This window comes from Moschus berezovskii, chromosome 14 (assembly GCF_049115385.1).
Source record: "Moschus berezovskii isolate FMDL1 chromosome 14, NW_MosBer_1.0, whole genome shotgun sequence".
NCBI lineage: Eukaryota > Metazoa > Chordata > Mammalia > Artiodactyla > Moschidae > Moschus > Moschus berezovskii.
Genome location: NC_142473.1, coordinates 44861438 through 44878300, shown reverse-complemented (window position 1 = coordinate 44878300; position 16863 = coordinate 44861438). Strand labels below are relative to the sequence as shown.

At 43.0% G+C, this 16863-nt stretch overlaps 1 protein-coding gene across 5 annotated transcripts in view; it reads left to right on the top strand.

Annotated features, from left to right (window-relative positions):
* Positions 1 to 16863, top strand: part of MICAL2 (microtubule associated monooxygenase, calponin and LIM domain containing 2) — a 242343-nt gene that overhangs the window by 173078 nt on the left and 52402 nt on the right. For all 5 annotated transcript variants that reach the window (XM_055423358.2, XM_055423357.2, XM_088843078.1 and 2 more), the window contains 2 exons: positions 2950 to 3083; positions 5652 to 6972. In XM_055423358.2, coding sequence (XP_055279333.2) covers positions 2950 to 3083; positions 5652 to 6972 — 1455 coding nt within the window. The remainder of the gene's footprint in view (positions 1 to 2949; positions 3084 to 5651; positions 6973 to 16863) is intronic.

Genomic DNA, 16863 nt, shown 5'->3' with positions numbered 1-16863 from the left:
TGTAAGTGAAAATGAAGCCTCTGGGCCCTGAGTTGCAGAAGTCCTGGCCAGGATGGGTGTGTGCAGTCTCCCCTGAAACATGTCAGCAGTTCAGCAGTGCTTTTATTGGACCACCTGTGTGCATGGGAGGAAGGGAATGGAATTCATATTTAGCTACCATCTGGCATTTAGGGATTCCCTGATAACTCAGTTGGTAAAGAGTCCACCTGCAATGCAGGAGACCCTGGTTCTATTCTTGGGTCAGGAGATCTGCTGGAGAAGGGATAGGCTACCCACTCCAGTATTCTTGGACTTCTCTGGTGGCTCAGCTGGTATAGAATCCACCTGCAATGAGACCTGGGTTCGATCCCTGGGTTGGGAAGATCCCCTGGAGAAGGGAAAGGCTACCCACTCCAGTATTCTGGCTTGGAGAATTCCGTGGACTGTATAGTCCATGGGGTCGCCAAGAATTGGACACGACTGAGTGCCTTTCACTGTTCACTGTGGCTCTTACTTTGTGCTCTGCACTGAGCACCTCTTTTTGATCCCATTTTAGTTCTTCAGCTTCCCCATGAAGCACTAGGCTTCCCCGTTTTCAGAGGAGAAACCTGAGGGGTTACGTCACTCGCCCAGTATCAGCCCGCTGGTTGGCTGTGAAGCGGGTGGTGGTCCGGGCTCCCCGTTACCGTCCTCTGAGGGGACCCAGAGGCCGCGGTGGGTGAGATTTCCAGTCTCCTCCCAACGGCGCTCTGGCGCCCCTTCCTCCCCCAGGCTGTGACTTGAATGGCAGGTACGCTGCTTCCCTGTCTCCTTAGGGCCGCCTCCCAGTTCTGAGGCCTCACTCTTGAGGCCATGTGTGGAGAGAGACCCCACTCACTGGGTGGGGGCGGGAATTAGATAAAGAAGAGACGGGGAGCTCCCAGGTCATGACCTCGAGAACCCCAAGGCTCTCCGGTCAGCTTGGTTCCCGGGGTGTCCTGGCTGTGTATCGGAAGGTTCCCAGATTGCTCCTCAGAGGAACAAAGAGGCAGTCTGTGGAGCTGAGGGGACCTTGGGACAAGTTCAGGAGTTTGATTCAGGAGATGGCAGAAAGAGGAGATTGAGGGGGCGAGGAAGAGGAGGAGAAGGAATTCAGCAGGAATTTGGCAAGCCCAGGACAGGAAGCGCAGCAACAACTGACTCACAGATTTTGCCTTTTTAGGCTCGAACCATCTAATTGTGGGCAGAGATGGGGGTTCGTTTGGGTGACAAGCAGGCCGGCCAGCTGCCCACCCCCACCCGTGTCAGCTCCTGGCAGCCAGTGTGGCTTTTGTCCCCAGCGGCTCCTTCCTGCCACTCTCAGATCTGTTTCCCTGAGTTACCTTTTCCCCCTGGAGCTCTTCCGTTGGGAAGCTTGCTGACCGTGTGTGGGGCCAGCTTTTCATAGCCCAGGCCTAGGATGCATGCTCCAACATGCTTGCATTTGAGAGAGGAAAGCAGGGCAGAACACTGACAAACCCCCTGTGTGGCTCCCTGGTGGTCTGGAAGGAACTCCTCTTGCGGTGAGCTTGGGTTTGGCTTGGCCTGGATGGGTCCCAGAGGAGGGGCCTCTCCGCCAAAGCTCTGGGGAAACTGAGGCCAGGGGATCATGTTGTGAAGCAAGCTTAAATCTCATGCCTTGGAGGGAAATGGAAAGGGGTCAGCCGAGCAGCCAGAACTAAGGAGTCTGACAAGAATGGATAGACAGACAGGTGGTCCTGCGAGGTTCCCTGGAGAACAGGCTTTATGTGCCTGGAGGGCTTACGGGAGAGCTGGCTGGGCTGGTGGGTCAGACACTTGATGGGTAAATCTGCAAGTGAGCATGGCATCTTCTGAATCCCTTTGAGGACTGGTTACTGAAATAGTCTGATAGGGAAACAAAACTCTCGAGAGTTTAGGTTTGTTGTTGTTGAGTCACTAAGTCTTGTCCGACTCTTTTGTGACCCCATGGACTGTAGCCCACCAGGCTACTCTGTCCATGGGGTTTTCCAGGCAAGAATACTGGAGTTGCCATCTCCTTCTTCAGGGGATCTTCCCGACTCAAGGATTGAACCCACGACTGCTACATTGGCAGGCGATTCTTTACCTCTGAGCCAGCAGGGAGGCCCCGATTTAAGGTTCCTAGAGGATGCTTGTGCACACATGGTGCATGCGCTCGGGGGAGAGAGGGAGTGAGATTGATCTTGTAGGCGACATCTGTTGGAACTCTGTTGTAACTAGACTAATTGATTTCAGCTCCCACAGTTCAGAATTGGGCTCATCCTCAGTCCCAGGCACGCTCCTTTCTCTTGTCCATCTGAGCACACACACTCTCTCTTGCTGTTCCCTGACCAACAGGAGCTTGGCACGAACCCCACTCCATATGCTTCAGATGCTTTGATACTCATTACGAGCTCCCTCCCTCGAGTTCTCTTAAAATGTCAGGCTGGCTGTCTCATCCGAGAGCCCCTTTGTGCACCCCTGAGAAGAAGAGCCCTTTTCCTTAGCTGTGACTGCCTCTCCTGTGTTATCCCATCCATGCCCATGGTGAATGGTCCAGCCTCTTGTGGGAAGAGGCCTCAGGTGGCCTCTCTATTGACTAAGGAATTTAACGCAGCCCCAGCCCCCCACCATGATGATTTTAGGGCAGACATTAGAGGTAGATGTCCGTTTCCCAGAAAAACCCTGGAGACCCCTCTTCCCTCTCTCGGGAGCATTCCCTTGTGCGTGTGAGACGTAGTGGTTCTTGGAATTTTCATGCTGGGACCTCCTTCCCCTAAGGAACCTGACACTCCTGCACCTGTTCTTCCAAGTCCCAGGCTGTGGGCTCCAGGGCCTCTGAATTGGTCTCCAGCATCTTCCCCTCCTGACTCAATTTATAGAGTGGAGCTTCACTGATAAATCTCCCCTTTTCTTGATAAAATAAGGAAAAACCACAACTCCGTAATGGAGAGCATGTTCTTTCCTTGGTAGATTTGATACCAGTGAACTGCAAAATGACTGTGTTGCCTCCAAAGGAAGCTTGTCCTCCCCCGCCTTCTCCTTCTCCACCCTCTTCTTCCTCGACTGGTGACCTGAATGCCCTGGACAGTCCCTCCCTGCCTCAGGTAAGTGCCCTCAGGGCCCTGCACAGGCATGAGGATGATGCCTATACTCCGCCTACTTCCACACTGAGCTCTGGATTTCCTAGCATCCTTCAGTTCAGTTCAGTTCAGTCGCTCAGTCGTGTCCGACTCTTTGCGACCCCATAAATCACAGCACACCAGGCCTCCCTGTCCATCACCAACTCCCAGAGTTCACTCAACCTCATGTCCATCGAGTTGGTGATGCCATCCAGCCATCTCATTCTCTGTTGTCCCCTTCTCCTCCTGTCCCCAATCCCTCCCAGCATCAGAGTCTTTTCCAGTGAGTCAACTCGTCGCATGAGGTGGCCAAAGTATTGGAGCTTCAGCTTTAGCATCAGTCCTTCCAATGAACACCCAATTGAGGATTGATCTCCTTTAGAATGGACTGGTTGGATCTCCTTGTAGTCCAAGGGACTCTCAAGAGTCTTCTCCAACACCACCGTTCAAAAGCATCAATTCTTTGGCACTTAGCTTTCTTCACAGTCCAACTCTCACATCCATACATGACCACTGGAAAAACCATACCCTTGACTAGACGGACCTTGGTTGGCAAAGTAATGTCTCTGCTTTTTAATATGCTATCTAGGTTGGTCATAACTTTCCTTCCAAGGAGTAAGCGTCTTTTAATTTCATGGCTGCAGTCAGAATCTGCAGTGATTTTGGAGCCCAAAAACATAAAGTCTGACACTGTTTCCACTGTTGCTGCTGCTGCTGCTAAGTCGCTTCAGTCGTGTCCGACTCTGTGCGACCCCATAGACGGCAGCCCACCAGGCTCCCCTGTCCCTGGGGTTCTCCAGGCAAGAACACTGGAGTGGGTTGCCATTTCCTTCTCCAGTGCATGAAAGTGAACAGTGAAAGTGAAGTCGCTCAGTCGTGTCCAACCCTTCGCGACCCCATGGACTGCAGCCTACCAGGCTCCTCCGTCCATGAGATTTTCCAGGCAAGAGTACTGGAGTGGGCTGCCACTGCCTTCTCCGTTTCCACTGTTAGGTCACCCCAATTGCAAAGCCAGGGCCAGAGAGATGCTCTGTCAAGAGCCCACCCCAGGCCTCCTCTTCATTTGTACCTTTCACAGAAGTGCACTCTGCTCCTTCTCAGTCACCAAGGGCATAGCTAGTCACTCACTCACTCAGCAGACTTTACGAGGCCTGGAATCTGGGCTGGACTGTGGGGTGCAGAGATGCTTGGGCTTATGCTTTTTCCTTGATGACCTCACAGAGGGTGCTGAGGAGCTGGCAGCTATAGGGTGGCAGGTACAGAATGGAGAGGGCCTTTGGTCGCAGCTGAGAACCTTGGAAGCAGCACCCCTCTTGAATAGAAAATGGCATGACTGAGATAGATAGGATTGGACTCTTTCCTTCAGTATGAATCTATCAAGCCTCTGTTACCCTCCAGAGCCTGTTCTAGACTCTGGGAAGTAGAACATCTGAGACAGAATATTTCATTCTCCTGAGAAGCTCCTGTCCTATGACCAGAACTCTGGGCAGGACACAACCACTTCTTCTAAAGTCTGTTATGTTCTCCCTCTGCCAAGGGCCAAGCTCCTGAATGCTGGCAATGATTGATTGCCTTCTCAATGGTGAGGCATGAATCAGGTTTTAAAGGGTCATTGTGGAGTCGCTAAGTCATGTCTGACTCTTTGACCCCATGGACTGCAGCATGCCAAGCTTCCCTGTCCTTCACTCTCTCCTGGAGTTTGCTCAGACTCATGTCCATTAAGTCAGTGATGCCATACAACCATCTCATCCTCTGTTGCCCCCTATTTCTCCTGCCCTCAATCTTTCCCAGCATCAGGGTCTCTTCCAAAGAGTCGGCTCCTTGCATCAGGTGGCCAAATTATTGGAGCTTCAGCTTCAGTCCTTCCAGTGAATATCCAGTGTTGATTTCCTTCAGAGTTGACTTGTTTGATCTCCCTTCTGTCCAAGGGACTCTTAGGAGTCTTCTCCAGTACCACAATTCAAAGGCATCAATTCTCTGGTGCTCAGCTTTCTTCATGATCCAACTCTCACATCCATACATGAAAAACCATAGCTGAAAGGGTTATTGGAAGATCCCAAAGTCTTTCCTGCCACCACAGTTCCAAGCCAGAGGGTAGTTGTCTCTCTTTAATGGTCTCCAAGGAAAAATGTCTTGGTTTCTTGGTTGCTGGAGGAACATACCTATGGGTAGGCTATGCCCGTTGGTAGGGACCATAACTGAGCCTCCATATGTGCCTGGCCACCCGTACGGGCCAGGCTAGCCCTGCCCTCACTGGTCCGGGAGCTTGTCAATGACTTCGCCTTCCCTCTGGCTTTCTACCCACCTAATCTAAGACTCAGGTAAGCCTTTGATCAGTGATATGGAGGCTCTGGGCCAATTCTAGCCCATTCCAAGGCAGCCACTTGGAAGAGTGGCCCTCTGAAATCACCCTAGGCAGAATTCTTTTTGACTTTGGGTGTCTGAGATCTGAAGAGAGGAAGGGAGGGGCCTGTGGGATGAGATGCACCTTCCTCATGGAAGTAAATGGTGGGAGCGTCTAAATCACTGCTGGTTTTTGCCTGTCCCTTCCAGGTGACAGTTTTCAACACGCCCTCACAGGTCTCCAGAGGTCATTTCAGTCCATCCACCCCCATCTTTCTGAGGCGTGCCAAAGCCCATGGACCACCCAAGGATCTCCCCCTGCGTCTGCCTCATGGGCAGGTACTGGAGCGGACAGAATACTGCCTGGTGAGGCCTGGTGGAGATGGCTTCGAGAGCTCCAGACCACCCAGCCCTGCAGAGATGGCTTCTGATGGGTGTCAGGAAGCAGTGGCCCCTCCTAGGGACATCAGAAGTATCCACAGAGGCCCACACCCCGTTGAAGGGAAGGACAGGTGCTTGCCAGACCCCCCACTGTCTCCCTGGGCTGGAGAGGAGCCTGGAGAAGGGGGTACCAGACCCAGGAGGGTAGCGGATGGTGGGTTAGAGCTGGCAGAGAAGTCAGGCTTAAAGAAGTTGGTTCTTACTCCGGAGCAGAAGACTTGGCTGTTGGATTGGAATGACTCCAACCTTGAGAACTTGCACCTGGAAACCGGGGCACGACTTCCCCAAAAGAGCACTAAAATTGGTACAGGAGGCCAAGTGCTGAAACCAGTCCACCCCTTGCTGCTTCCTCGGGCAGAGAAAGAGACCTTGCCAGCCCAGAGACAGTCTCAGGAGACGATGGGGGCCCCCGCTCAACGGGGTCCTGGGGAGCGAAGCATGGCCCCACCCAAGTCTCCACTGCGGCTCATAGCCAACGCCATCCGGAGGTCCCTGGAGCCGCTCCTCCCCAGCTCTGATGGTGGGAGGAAGGCCTGGGCCAAGCCAGAGTCAAAGGCTTTGCCCACCTCATTCAGCTTTCGGAAAAGCAGCTCCGGTAAAGACAGCGATCAGCCATCCCCCAAGAGAGACATGGCAAGCAAGGCCTCAGCCTTCTTCTCCCTGGGCTCCCCGACTGCAAGGACTGCCCAGCCCTCAGCCCCAAGTCCTCCTGCCCCTGCCCTTTGCACCCACAGTTTGCCCAGCCGGTCATCCAAGGTGTTTCCTGCACTTGTGTCCCCACCCTGCGGCAAGATCGAAGATGTCCCCACACTCCTAGAGAAAGTGAGTTTGCAGGAGACAGTCCCAGATGCTTCCAGGGTTCCCAAGAAAAGGCCCTCACTCTTCTCCTCCTTCAGACTCAAAGACAAATCTTTTGAGAGTTCCCTCCAAGAATCTGGACCAAGAAAGGATTCCCAAGACCTCTTCAGCAGCCCCAAGGGGAAGGTGCCGCCCATGGGCAATGCCCAGCCCCCAGAGAAGCAGGTGCAGCCGGTCAGTAGCACCTGCCTGGGGCAGAGGGTCCCTCCTCCTTCTCCAGAGAAAGATGCAAGTAAGTGGTTCTTTCCTAGCAAAAGTCTCCCATTCATGCGGGGCAGTTAGTTATCCTTACTGGATTAATAAGTAGCCGTCTTTCACCTCATTTTGCTTCTCAAATTCTGACAAAAGTAGGAAAACTTGAGTTTGGAAAATTGGGGAAAAAATCTGAAAAAAAATAAATTTGAAATTATGTTGTATAAAGTTTTGAAAGAGACAAAGTATCAACCATAATTCCTCCTCTTTATCACTCATTGACCATATGAATATTTTTCACTATTGTACATAAAATTTTATATCTTTTAAATCAACATTCAACATAGATATTAAGTCAATTACCTTATATTCTACACAAATGTGGTTTAATGGTTGTAGAATATTCTACCTAGTGTATATGTTATTATTTAACGAACTATTTTCTTATTAACTTATGTATTATATATGAATATATTTTTATTTTATATATGGTATTGAATGAACATTTTTATTCACATAGCTTTTTCTTTCCTTTTAATGATATTTTCAGGATAGTTTCCAAGAAGTGGGATTGCTAGTTGAAAGTGTGAATTTTTAAAGATTCTTAACTGACACCGACAAATTATTTTTTAAGAGAGAATTATACGGGTAAAGACTTCATAGGTTCTCTCTGTGTTATTTCTTACAACTATATGTTGTAAATTTTAGTTAAAACAAGGGAAAGGGACCAGTTTATATTTCACAGTTAATGATGAGAGTACCTTTTTCACAACACCGTCACCTGCATTAAGTATCGTATTTTTTCTATGTTACTATTTTATGAGTCAAAAAAAAAATTGTGTCTCTTTTAAACTTGTGTTTTTTTCTTACTAGCTTAAACACATTTATGTATATTTGGCTTCCAGTGGAACCTTAAGTTTTTAAAATATTTAAATTTAGTATAATTTTTAAAATTATAAAATTAATTAATATATCAATAGATCAGAATAATTTAACAATGAGATGGATGGATGGCATCACCGACTTGATGGAGGTGAGTTTGAGTGAACTCCGGGAGTCGGTGATGGACAGGGAGGCCTGGCGTGCTGTGATTCATGGGGTCACAAAGAGTCGGACACGACTGAGCGACTGAACTGAACTGAACATGTAATCTCTCACCCTGCTTTCCTCCTTGCAGTGGGGGTACTTACCCTTAAACAGTGTAAACAACATGATTTCTTTTTTGTTATTGATATTTGTTTGATTGCTTTAAACAAACTGATTCTACCGTCCCTATTGTTGAGAACTTTATTTTTTTTAACTTTTAAAAAATTTAACTTTTATCTCGGAACTTCAGTTTTCAAGCAAAAATTATTTCTCTTCTGGCAGGATATTAGCTTTAATCAAAAAGCTATGTGAGTCAGGGACTTGATTTTGATCTATTCTAAAACCAGATTAAGTAGAGTCTGTTGCCTAAAAAAAAAAAAAAGAAAAGAAAAAAAAGGCTGTATTGATTAACAATAGACTTTATTTTCAGCAAATTCAGGGTAAACGTGGACAGAGTGGAATGTAACTATGCCCTTTTTATTACGTTGTAAACTTCAACGCATTATGCATTTTTTGATAATACATTCACATGGCTCAAAATAAAACAGTACAAAAGGCGTAAAATGAATAGTCCTATCTTCTGTCTGTGTCCCTAAGTCATCCAGGTCCTATTCCTGATGACAGATACTGTTGTCAGGTTCTTGGGCATTCTTCCAGACAGAATTTATGAGTAAATGAGCAAATTTACATATCATATTCTTTCTTTTTGCAGAATTAATAGCATGCTACTGTATTGTACACACTGTTTTTGAACTTCTAATTTTATTTTGGAGGTCAATCTGTACTGGTACATAAAGAACTTTCTCCTTCATTTTATGGTTGCGTGGTATTCCATTGTGTTGATGTGTTCAATACCATAATTGATGTACCCAGTCTCCTGTGGTGGAAAGTTTAAGCATTTCAAATCTTTTGCTATTGCAAATAGTGCTACGATAATGAAGAACTTGGGCCATTTGACATATGTGTAAGTTTACCTGTAGGACAAATTTCTAGGAATGGAAATGCTAGTACAAAGCACGTGTGAATTGAGAATTTTGATAGATATTGACAAATGGTCCTCCATCAAAATGGGGCTGGTTCACCCTTCCAGGAGCAGAGAACGAGAGTGCCATTTCTGCGCTTGCACTACCCAGTGTGTTACCCAACTTTAAAAAAAATCCTTACTAACCTGACTGGCAATAGATAGAGCATCTTTTCATATAATAAAGAATCATTTGTATTTCTTTTTCTGTGAATTGTTGTTTCTTATCTTTTTTTCTGTTGGGTTGTTGGTATTTTTCTTGATACAGGGGCTTTATGAAAAGGGACATTTAGCTTTTTTCTTGTGATATAAATTACAAATGTTTTATCCAGCTTCTTGTTTGTGTTTAACTTTGTTTATGGTGATTTTTGTCACATGAAGTTTTAATTTTATATAGAAGTTGTAGCAATTTTCCATTTTATCACTTTTGAACTTTATGTTTATAATGATTCAGAAAGAATTTTTTTCTAAATTTATAGAAGAATCTTCTTTTAGTCTTGTTTGTTTTAAATTTTTTATATGTTCACATGAAGAAATAACCCTAGTATAAATGTGAGCTATGAATCCAACCTTTTTTTTTATTATGTCTCTTTGGTTACCCTAACATAGTTTAGTGAATAACTCATCTTTTCCTCTCTTTTGTGAGATAACATCTTTATCATATATCTGATTCCTGTACTTGGACTGATTTCCACACCATCTATTACCTTCTCTTGAGTTGTCTGTTATATATCAGTACCACACTGTTTTAATTATTTTCCTTTATATATTTATATATTTTAAATTTTCTATATTTTACCATCTGGTAGGAAGAGAATTCTGTTACTGATCTTCTTGTTCAAAACTTTCCTGGCTCTCCTTGCTTGTTTGATATTCTATATGGACTTAGCATTAGCTTGTCTATGTACCCAAAAAATCCTGAAGAGTACTTTTATGGAATTAAGTTTACAAACTAACTCAGAATCTAGTTACAACCTTATGATATGAATTGTCTTTCCTTTGGCTCATACCGTTTTTATGACCCTCTGGAATATTCTAAACTTTATATCATATAGATCTTACATATTTATTGTTTTTTATTACTAGATATGTTCATTTTTGTTGCGATTATAAATAAGATAGTTTCCATTTTATCTTACTACTAGTGAGTATATGAAAGTTATTGATTTCTATATAGTAATTTTCCACCCATCCATTTTTACTGAATTTTCTTTGCTTAAAAATGCTTTTTAATGACTTCTTCTGGGTCCCTCCCAAATATACAATTATAACTCTACAGATGATAATTTTGCCTCTTTTATGTTATGTACCACTAACTTATGTTGTTTCCTCATTTCTTTGGTTTCCACGATCTCCAGAACAGTATTAAGATAGTGATATGGTTTCCATATTCTTAACTTTAATGAAAATTCATCTCAGTAAATGTTTTCCCATTTAAGCATGGTGCTGCCTTCTGGGTTGACACATATATATTTATTCATATTGAGAAAATAGCCATCTAGTCCTATTTTTAAAAGCATCTTAAATCACGAATGGATGTTGGACTTTATTAAATGTCAGCACATTTTGAGATGATTGCATAATTTTTTTCTCCATAGTTTAATTAATATTATGAGTTATGTAGTAGATTCACTGATATTGAGCCATCTTTGTATCGCTGAAATAGGACCATTTGGTCATGATATCTTATTGTTCTATTTGCTAATATTTTATTTAAGGTTTACATCATATTCATAGTAAAATAGCCTTTACTTTACTTATATCACATTTATGTGACTTCTTTATGTGCTGTTTAGACTAAGGTGGAGTAGGGAATTCCCTGGTGGTCCAGTGGTTAAGAATCCACCTTCTAATGCAGGGTACATAGCAGGAAACTAAGATCCCACATGCTGCAGGGCAATTAAGTCACAACTACTGAGCTCCTGAGCCACAATTAAGACCCAATGCAGTCAAAAATAGATAATAAATAAATATATTTTTGAATTTGGGATAAATGTGTTTTCCTGATTTATCATTGATGACCTTCACTAATTTATATTCCTTAAAGAAATAATGTGAATTCTTTACCTTAGAACAAAATGGGAATGCAAGGAACAGAATTAGGTTAAGGCTGACCAGCTCTGAAAATAATACCTGTACCCATTGCTATTTCAATAGCCAGAACATGGAAGTAACCTATATGTCCATCAACAGATCAATGGATAAAGAAGACATGGCACATATTTAATGGAACATTACTCAGTCATAAAAAGAAATGAAATTGTGCCATTTGCAGAGATGTGGTCATGAAGACACTCTTTATTGACCTAGAAGCTGTCATAAAGAGTGAAGTAAGTCAGAAAGAGAAAAATAGATATCATATATTAACATATACGTGTGGAATCTAGAAAAATGGTACAAATGAACTTATTTGCAAAGCAGAAATAGAGACTGAGACATGGAGAACAAACAGAGACAACAAGCGGGGAACGGGATAGTGGGTGAACTGGGAGATTGGGATTGACCTATATACACTATGTAAACACCCGATGTGTAAAGAGGGGCCTTCCCTGATGGTTCAAGCAGTAAGGAATCTGTCTGCAATGCAAGAGACCCACGAAGACACGATTCTATCCCTGGTTTGGAAAGATGCCCTGGAGGAAGAAATGACAGCCCACTGCAGTATTCTTGCCTGGAAAATCCCATGGACTGAGGAGTCTAGTGGGCTACAGTCAATGGGATGGCAAAGAGTCAGTTACAACTGAGGATACATGCACAATGTATAAAATGAATGGCTAATGAGAACTTTCTGTATAGCACAGGAAACTACTCAATGCTCTGTGGTGACTTAAATGGGAAGGAAATCCAAACAAGAGGCAACATATGCGTATGCATAGTTGATTCATGTTACTGTACAGTAGAAACTAATACAATATTATAAAGCAACTATATTCCAATAAATTTATTTTTTAAAAAAGAGCTTTGTGTTTCTGAGGTCTTCTTAAGTCGGTATGCTAAGAATGTAAAGATTTTCCCTACTCAGTCAAATTAGGTCCATTTAGTTTCCTTGTATTTCCTTGCCTTTGCCCAGCCCACCAAACATACACATGCACACACACAGAGCTCAGTTTACATTTAACTTGCTGCTGCACACTTCCATAAAGTGGAGAGAGAACCAGTATTCAAATGGAAAGTGAGAAACTTTCAAAACCTCACATTTGTGATCACTTGAATAAGAGCCAACTGAAATTTAATTTTTCTTATTTTTACAACATATTTTGCCAAGTAAACTTAATGTAAACGTAAACCTCTCAGTCTTTAAGTTACTTTGGGGCATAGACTAATTTCAAGCACTTTATGCCAGTGACAGTTTTATACCAACAATTTTAACGCTAATTATTGTTCCTGTATGTAATTAAACTAAGCACCCTGAGAACCTATTTTAAATTTTTTGTATAAAATATTTATTGCAGTATAAAGTACATACACAAATATTAAGTGCAGAACTGATGAAATTTGCAAAGTGCACATTTGTGTAGTCACCTTGGAGATCAAGATGTAGAAGACTACCAGCATTCAGAAGCCTTCATCATGTGTCTCCCCAAATACATGTGCCACCCAACAAAAATACTCACCATTTGACTTCTGTCATCTTAGGTTACTTTGCAGTTTTTTGACTTGATAAAAGTTGCATTGTTCAGTCTTGTGGTAGACAAAATTCTGAGAGGGCCCCATGCTGCCTGCCTCCCACATACTTGCCCTGTATAGTCTCATCCTCTTGATTTTGGTGAGATGTGGATGTGATGGATCTCATTCTGCTGCTTAACTTATGGGATTTTGCAAATACGATTACATTCCAGACCAACTGAGTTCATCAAAAGGGAGATGAGTAGGCCTAACTTAATTGGGGCTTCCCTCATGGCTCAGTTGGTAAAGAATCTGCCTGCAATGTGGGAGACCCCGGTTTGATCCCTGAGTTGGGAAGATCCACTGGAGGAGGGATAGATTACCCACTCCAGTATTCTTGGCCTTCCCTTGTGGCTCAGCTGGTAAAGAATCCTCCTTCAATGTGAAGACCTGGGTTTGATCCCTGGGTTGGGAAGATCCCCTGGAGAAGGGAAAGGCTACCCACTCCAGTATTCTGGCCTGGAGAATTCCATGGGCTGTATAGTCCATGGGGTTGCAAAGAGTTGGACACGACTGAGCAACTTTGACTCACACTTCACCCACTCAGTTGGGTAAGAACTTAACAATGGGCTGGGCCTTTCTGAAGTCAGAAATTCGAAGCATGAGAAAGACATGGTCCTGCTGGCCTTGAAGGAGTAACCTGTCGTTGTTGTGAGAGGGCTTGTGAGCAAAAGGCCTCTAGGAACTATAGCCAGCTGACTGCTAGCAAGAAACGGACTCCGTGTCCTACAACCACTAGGAACTGGACGCTGCCCACAACCTGAATGAATTGGAAGAGAACTCTTGGCTGCAGAGGAGACCCCAGCCCAGTGGATACTTCATGTGCAGCTTGTGAGACACTGAGCAGAGGACCCAGTGGAGCCAGACCTGTAATTCTGACCTACACGGCTGTGAGATAATCAGTGGGTGCTATTGTAAACTGCTGCCCTGGTGTTCACTGCTCCCACAGCAATGGACAACGAATACAAGTATGTGCTCTTTGGGGCCTGGCTTCTTTCATTAAACATTATGGGCAGAGCAGGGGGAGGTAGGGATCCATGTCAATATGCATTGCAGTGGTTTCCACTTTTCCACTCCTACGTTTTATACTCTTGTATGAATGTGCCACTCTTTATTGGTGCATTCTGATGCTGGGCACTTAGGTTGTTTCCAGTTGTGAAGAATGCTGCTTTCATCATCCCTATACATATTGTTTCTGTTGGGTATTGTCAAAGATAAAGCCAGATACTAGTTAGAATGGTAAGGACAGAATTTAATTAGTAATTTGATGTTACAGCAGGGAAGAGAATTCAGTATAAACTGAACTCAGCTTTGATTTTGCCAGAGGTGGCTGGGTGTGTGACAGGGAGAATGAGGGAGTAGGGAGAGGTATAAGTGGGGTCTCAGTAGAGACAGGGAAATGAGAAGTCCCATAGGGTTCCTCAGTGTAAATGCTTGTTACTCAACTGGGTCTGTTAGCTGGCAGAGATTGAAGTTAGGATTCTGTCCTCCCCCAGAAACTGGAAGACAGGCTCTATCCTTCCTGATAATTGCATTTGAAAGGGCTGGCTAGAATGCCAGACCTCCTCAGTGGTAAGAGATACATATACCTCTCAAAGGGACAGGAGAAAGATTAATAGTTGTAAGCCCATTTTTTAGTAAAGGCTCTAAGAAAAGACGGTCAGGAGCCTATAGACAGATGTTGGCTAAAATGAACAATAAATTCATCAGTCTTGAGTTTTCTCAGGCAAGGACTTTAAGAGGAACTGAGCTGTTAGAAACTGTCAGTGTTAAGACTTTGCCATGCAGGAAGAAGTGGGTATGCTAAACTCTTTGTGTTGAGAGTATAGTTACTACGGGCCAAGGTTGAGGTCGAGTTGAGAAGAGGGCTCAAGGGAGCTTGGCTAGAGTGTGGTCAAAGAAAGAGAATCATCGTCAGTACACACCAATACCTGGGAGTGAATTGCTAGGTCCTGCAGTCAGGCATGATTGGTTTGCTTTAGCAGATACTGTCAAATGTTTTCTTAAGTGATTGTACCAATATATATACACCCTCCAGCAGGAAATGAGAACTCCCCTTCACCCATATCTTTGCCAGTACTCTGTAGTCTGTTTTGTTTTGCTGATGTCACTGTTTTTATGGGTGTGGGGTGGTATCTCATTATGATTTTAATTGGCATTTACTTGATAATGATCTTGTGCTACTTTTCACATGCTTATGTATTGACAGATATTTGCTTGTATGAGGTATCTGTTCAAGTCTTTTGTCCATACTTTCATTGTACAGTCAGTCCCTTCCTTATTAGTTTGTAATCTGTGTAGACTCTGGATATAAACCCTTTGTCAGATATATATATATTAATATTTTTTATATTATACATTATATAAAATATCTCCTCCCACTCTTTGACTCACTTTTTCACTCTCTAAAGATGTTTTTGATAAACAAAGGCATGTATTTTAATGAAGTCAAATTTATCAGTATTTTCCCTTATTGCTGATTTTTGCTTCCTGTTTATGAAATCTTTCCCTATTCTGAGGTCACAAAGACACTGTTGCATGTTACCTTCTGGAACTGCACTCTCTGATACAGTACTCACTCTTTCACACTTGAGATATAGCTAGTGTGAGTGAGGAATTAAATTTGAGTTTTATTGAATACTAATGGATTTAAATTTTGCAACTGAAGCAATGTAAAATATCTTTCTATTCGACTCAACTTTTTTCTTTTGATAGGATTCGGTTCGGTTCAGTCGCTCAGTCGTGTCCAACTCTTTGCGACCCCATGGACTGTAGCCTACCAGGCTTCTCCATCCATGGGATTCTCCAGGCAAGAATACTGGAGTGGGTTACCGTTTCCTTCTCCAGGGGATCTTCCCGACCCAGGGATCGAACCCGGGTCTTCCGCATTGGAGGCAGACGCTTTAACCTCTGAGCCACCAGGGAAGACATTTCACTTTAACTATTAAAAATGTATTATCTAAATCAAGATGTGCTATACTTATAAAATAGGCACCAGATCCTGAAGTCTTAGTATGAATGAAATAATGTTAAAGATCTCAATATTCTTATATTGGTTATACATTGAAATGATAACATTTTTGAAATTTGAGCTAAACATATGATTAAGACTACTTTCATCTGTTTATTTGTACACTTTTTATTGTGGCTACTAGAAAATTTTAAATGACATACATGGCTCAAATCGGATTTCTATTGTCCAACATTGTTAGAGAAGCTTTATTATTTTATCTTTTATAAATAAATTTGTGACCAACATAGCATAGATTTTGGTACATTCAGAGAAGTAGGGTGAGGGTTTATTTTTTTTTCCATGTTGCTATCCAATTGATTCAGCATTTATTAAAAAGGCCATCCTTTGCCCTCACTTCATTGCAGTGACACTTGTCATAAATGAAGCAGGTTCATTTTTGAAACTTCTGTTCTCTTCCACTAGTTTGTCGGTCCTCACACCTGAATCAAACTGTTTTCATTATGTGGTTTTATAGTAAATCTTCATAGTCTGAAGTAAATTTTCCACTTTGTTCTTCTTCAAGATTGTTTGATATTCTTGGCCTTTTGTGTTTCCATATGACTTACAGAAGCAATTCATCAATTTCCACAAAAATATTTTCTGGGCATATGACTGGTATTGCATTGGCTCCAGAGATAAATTTAGAGAGAATTAACATCTTTGCAATATTAAGCCTTCAAATTCATGGACATAATACATTCCTGAAGACTTCTGCAATTTCTGTCAGTGTTTTGTAGTTGTGGTAATCTTGCACAATTTTCATTACATATATGCCCAGTATTCAATATTTGTGTGTGCACTTGTAAATGATACAGTTTTAAACTGATTAAGTTAGAGATATTTGATAGCTTTGGAATATTGTCTTCAGGTCTAATAACACACTATAACCCTCTATTTAGTCAGTTCTTAAAAATTCTGGATGTAAGTCCTTCATCAGATATGTGTTTGCAAATATTTTCTCCCAGCTAGTCAACTGTCTTTTCATTTTCATCATCATCCAAAAAAAAAAGAAGCTTTTAATTTGATGAAGACAAGTTAATTAATTTTTTTATAATTTGAGTTGGAGTTAAGAAATCTTTCTAAACCCAGAGTCACTAAGGCTCTCTCCTATGTTTTCTCTCAGAAATTTTACAGTTTTTAGCTTT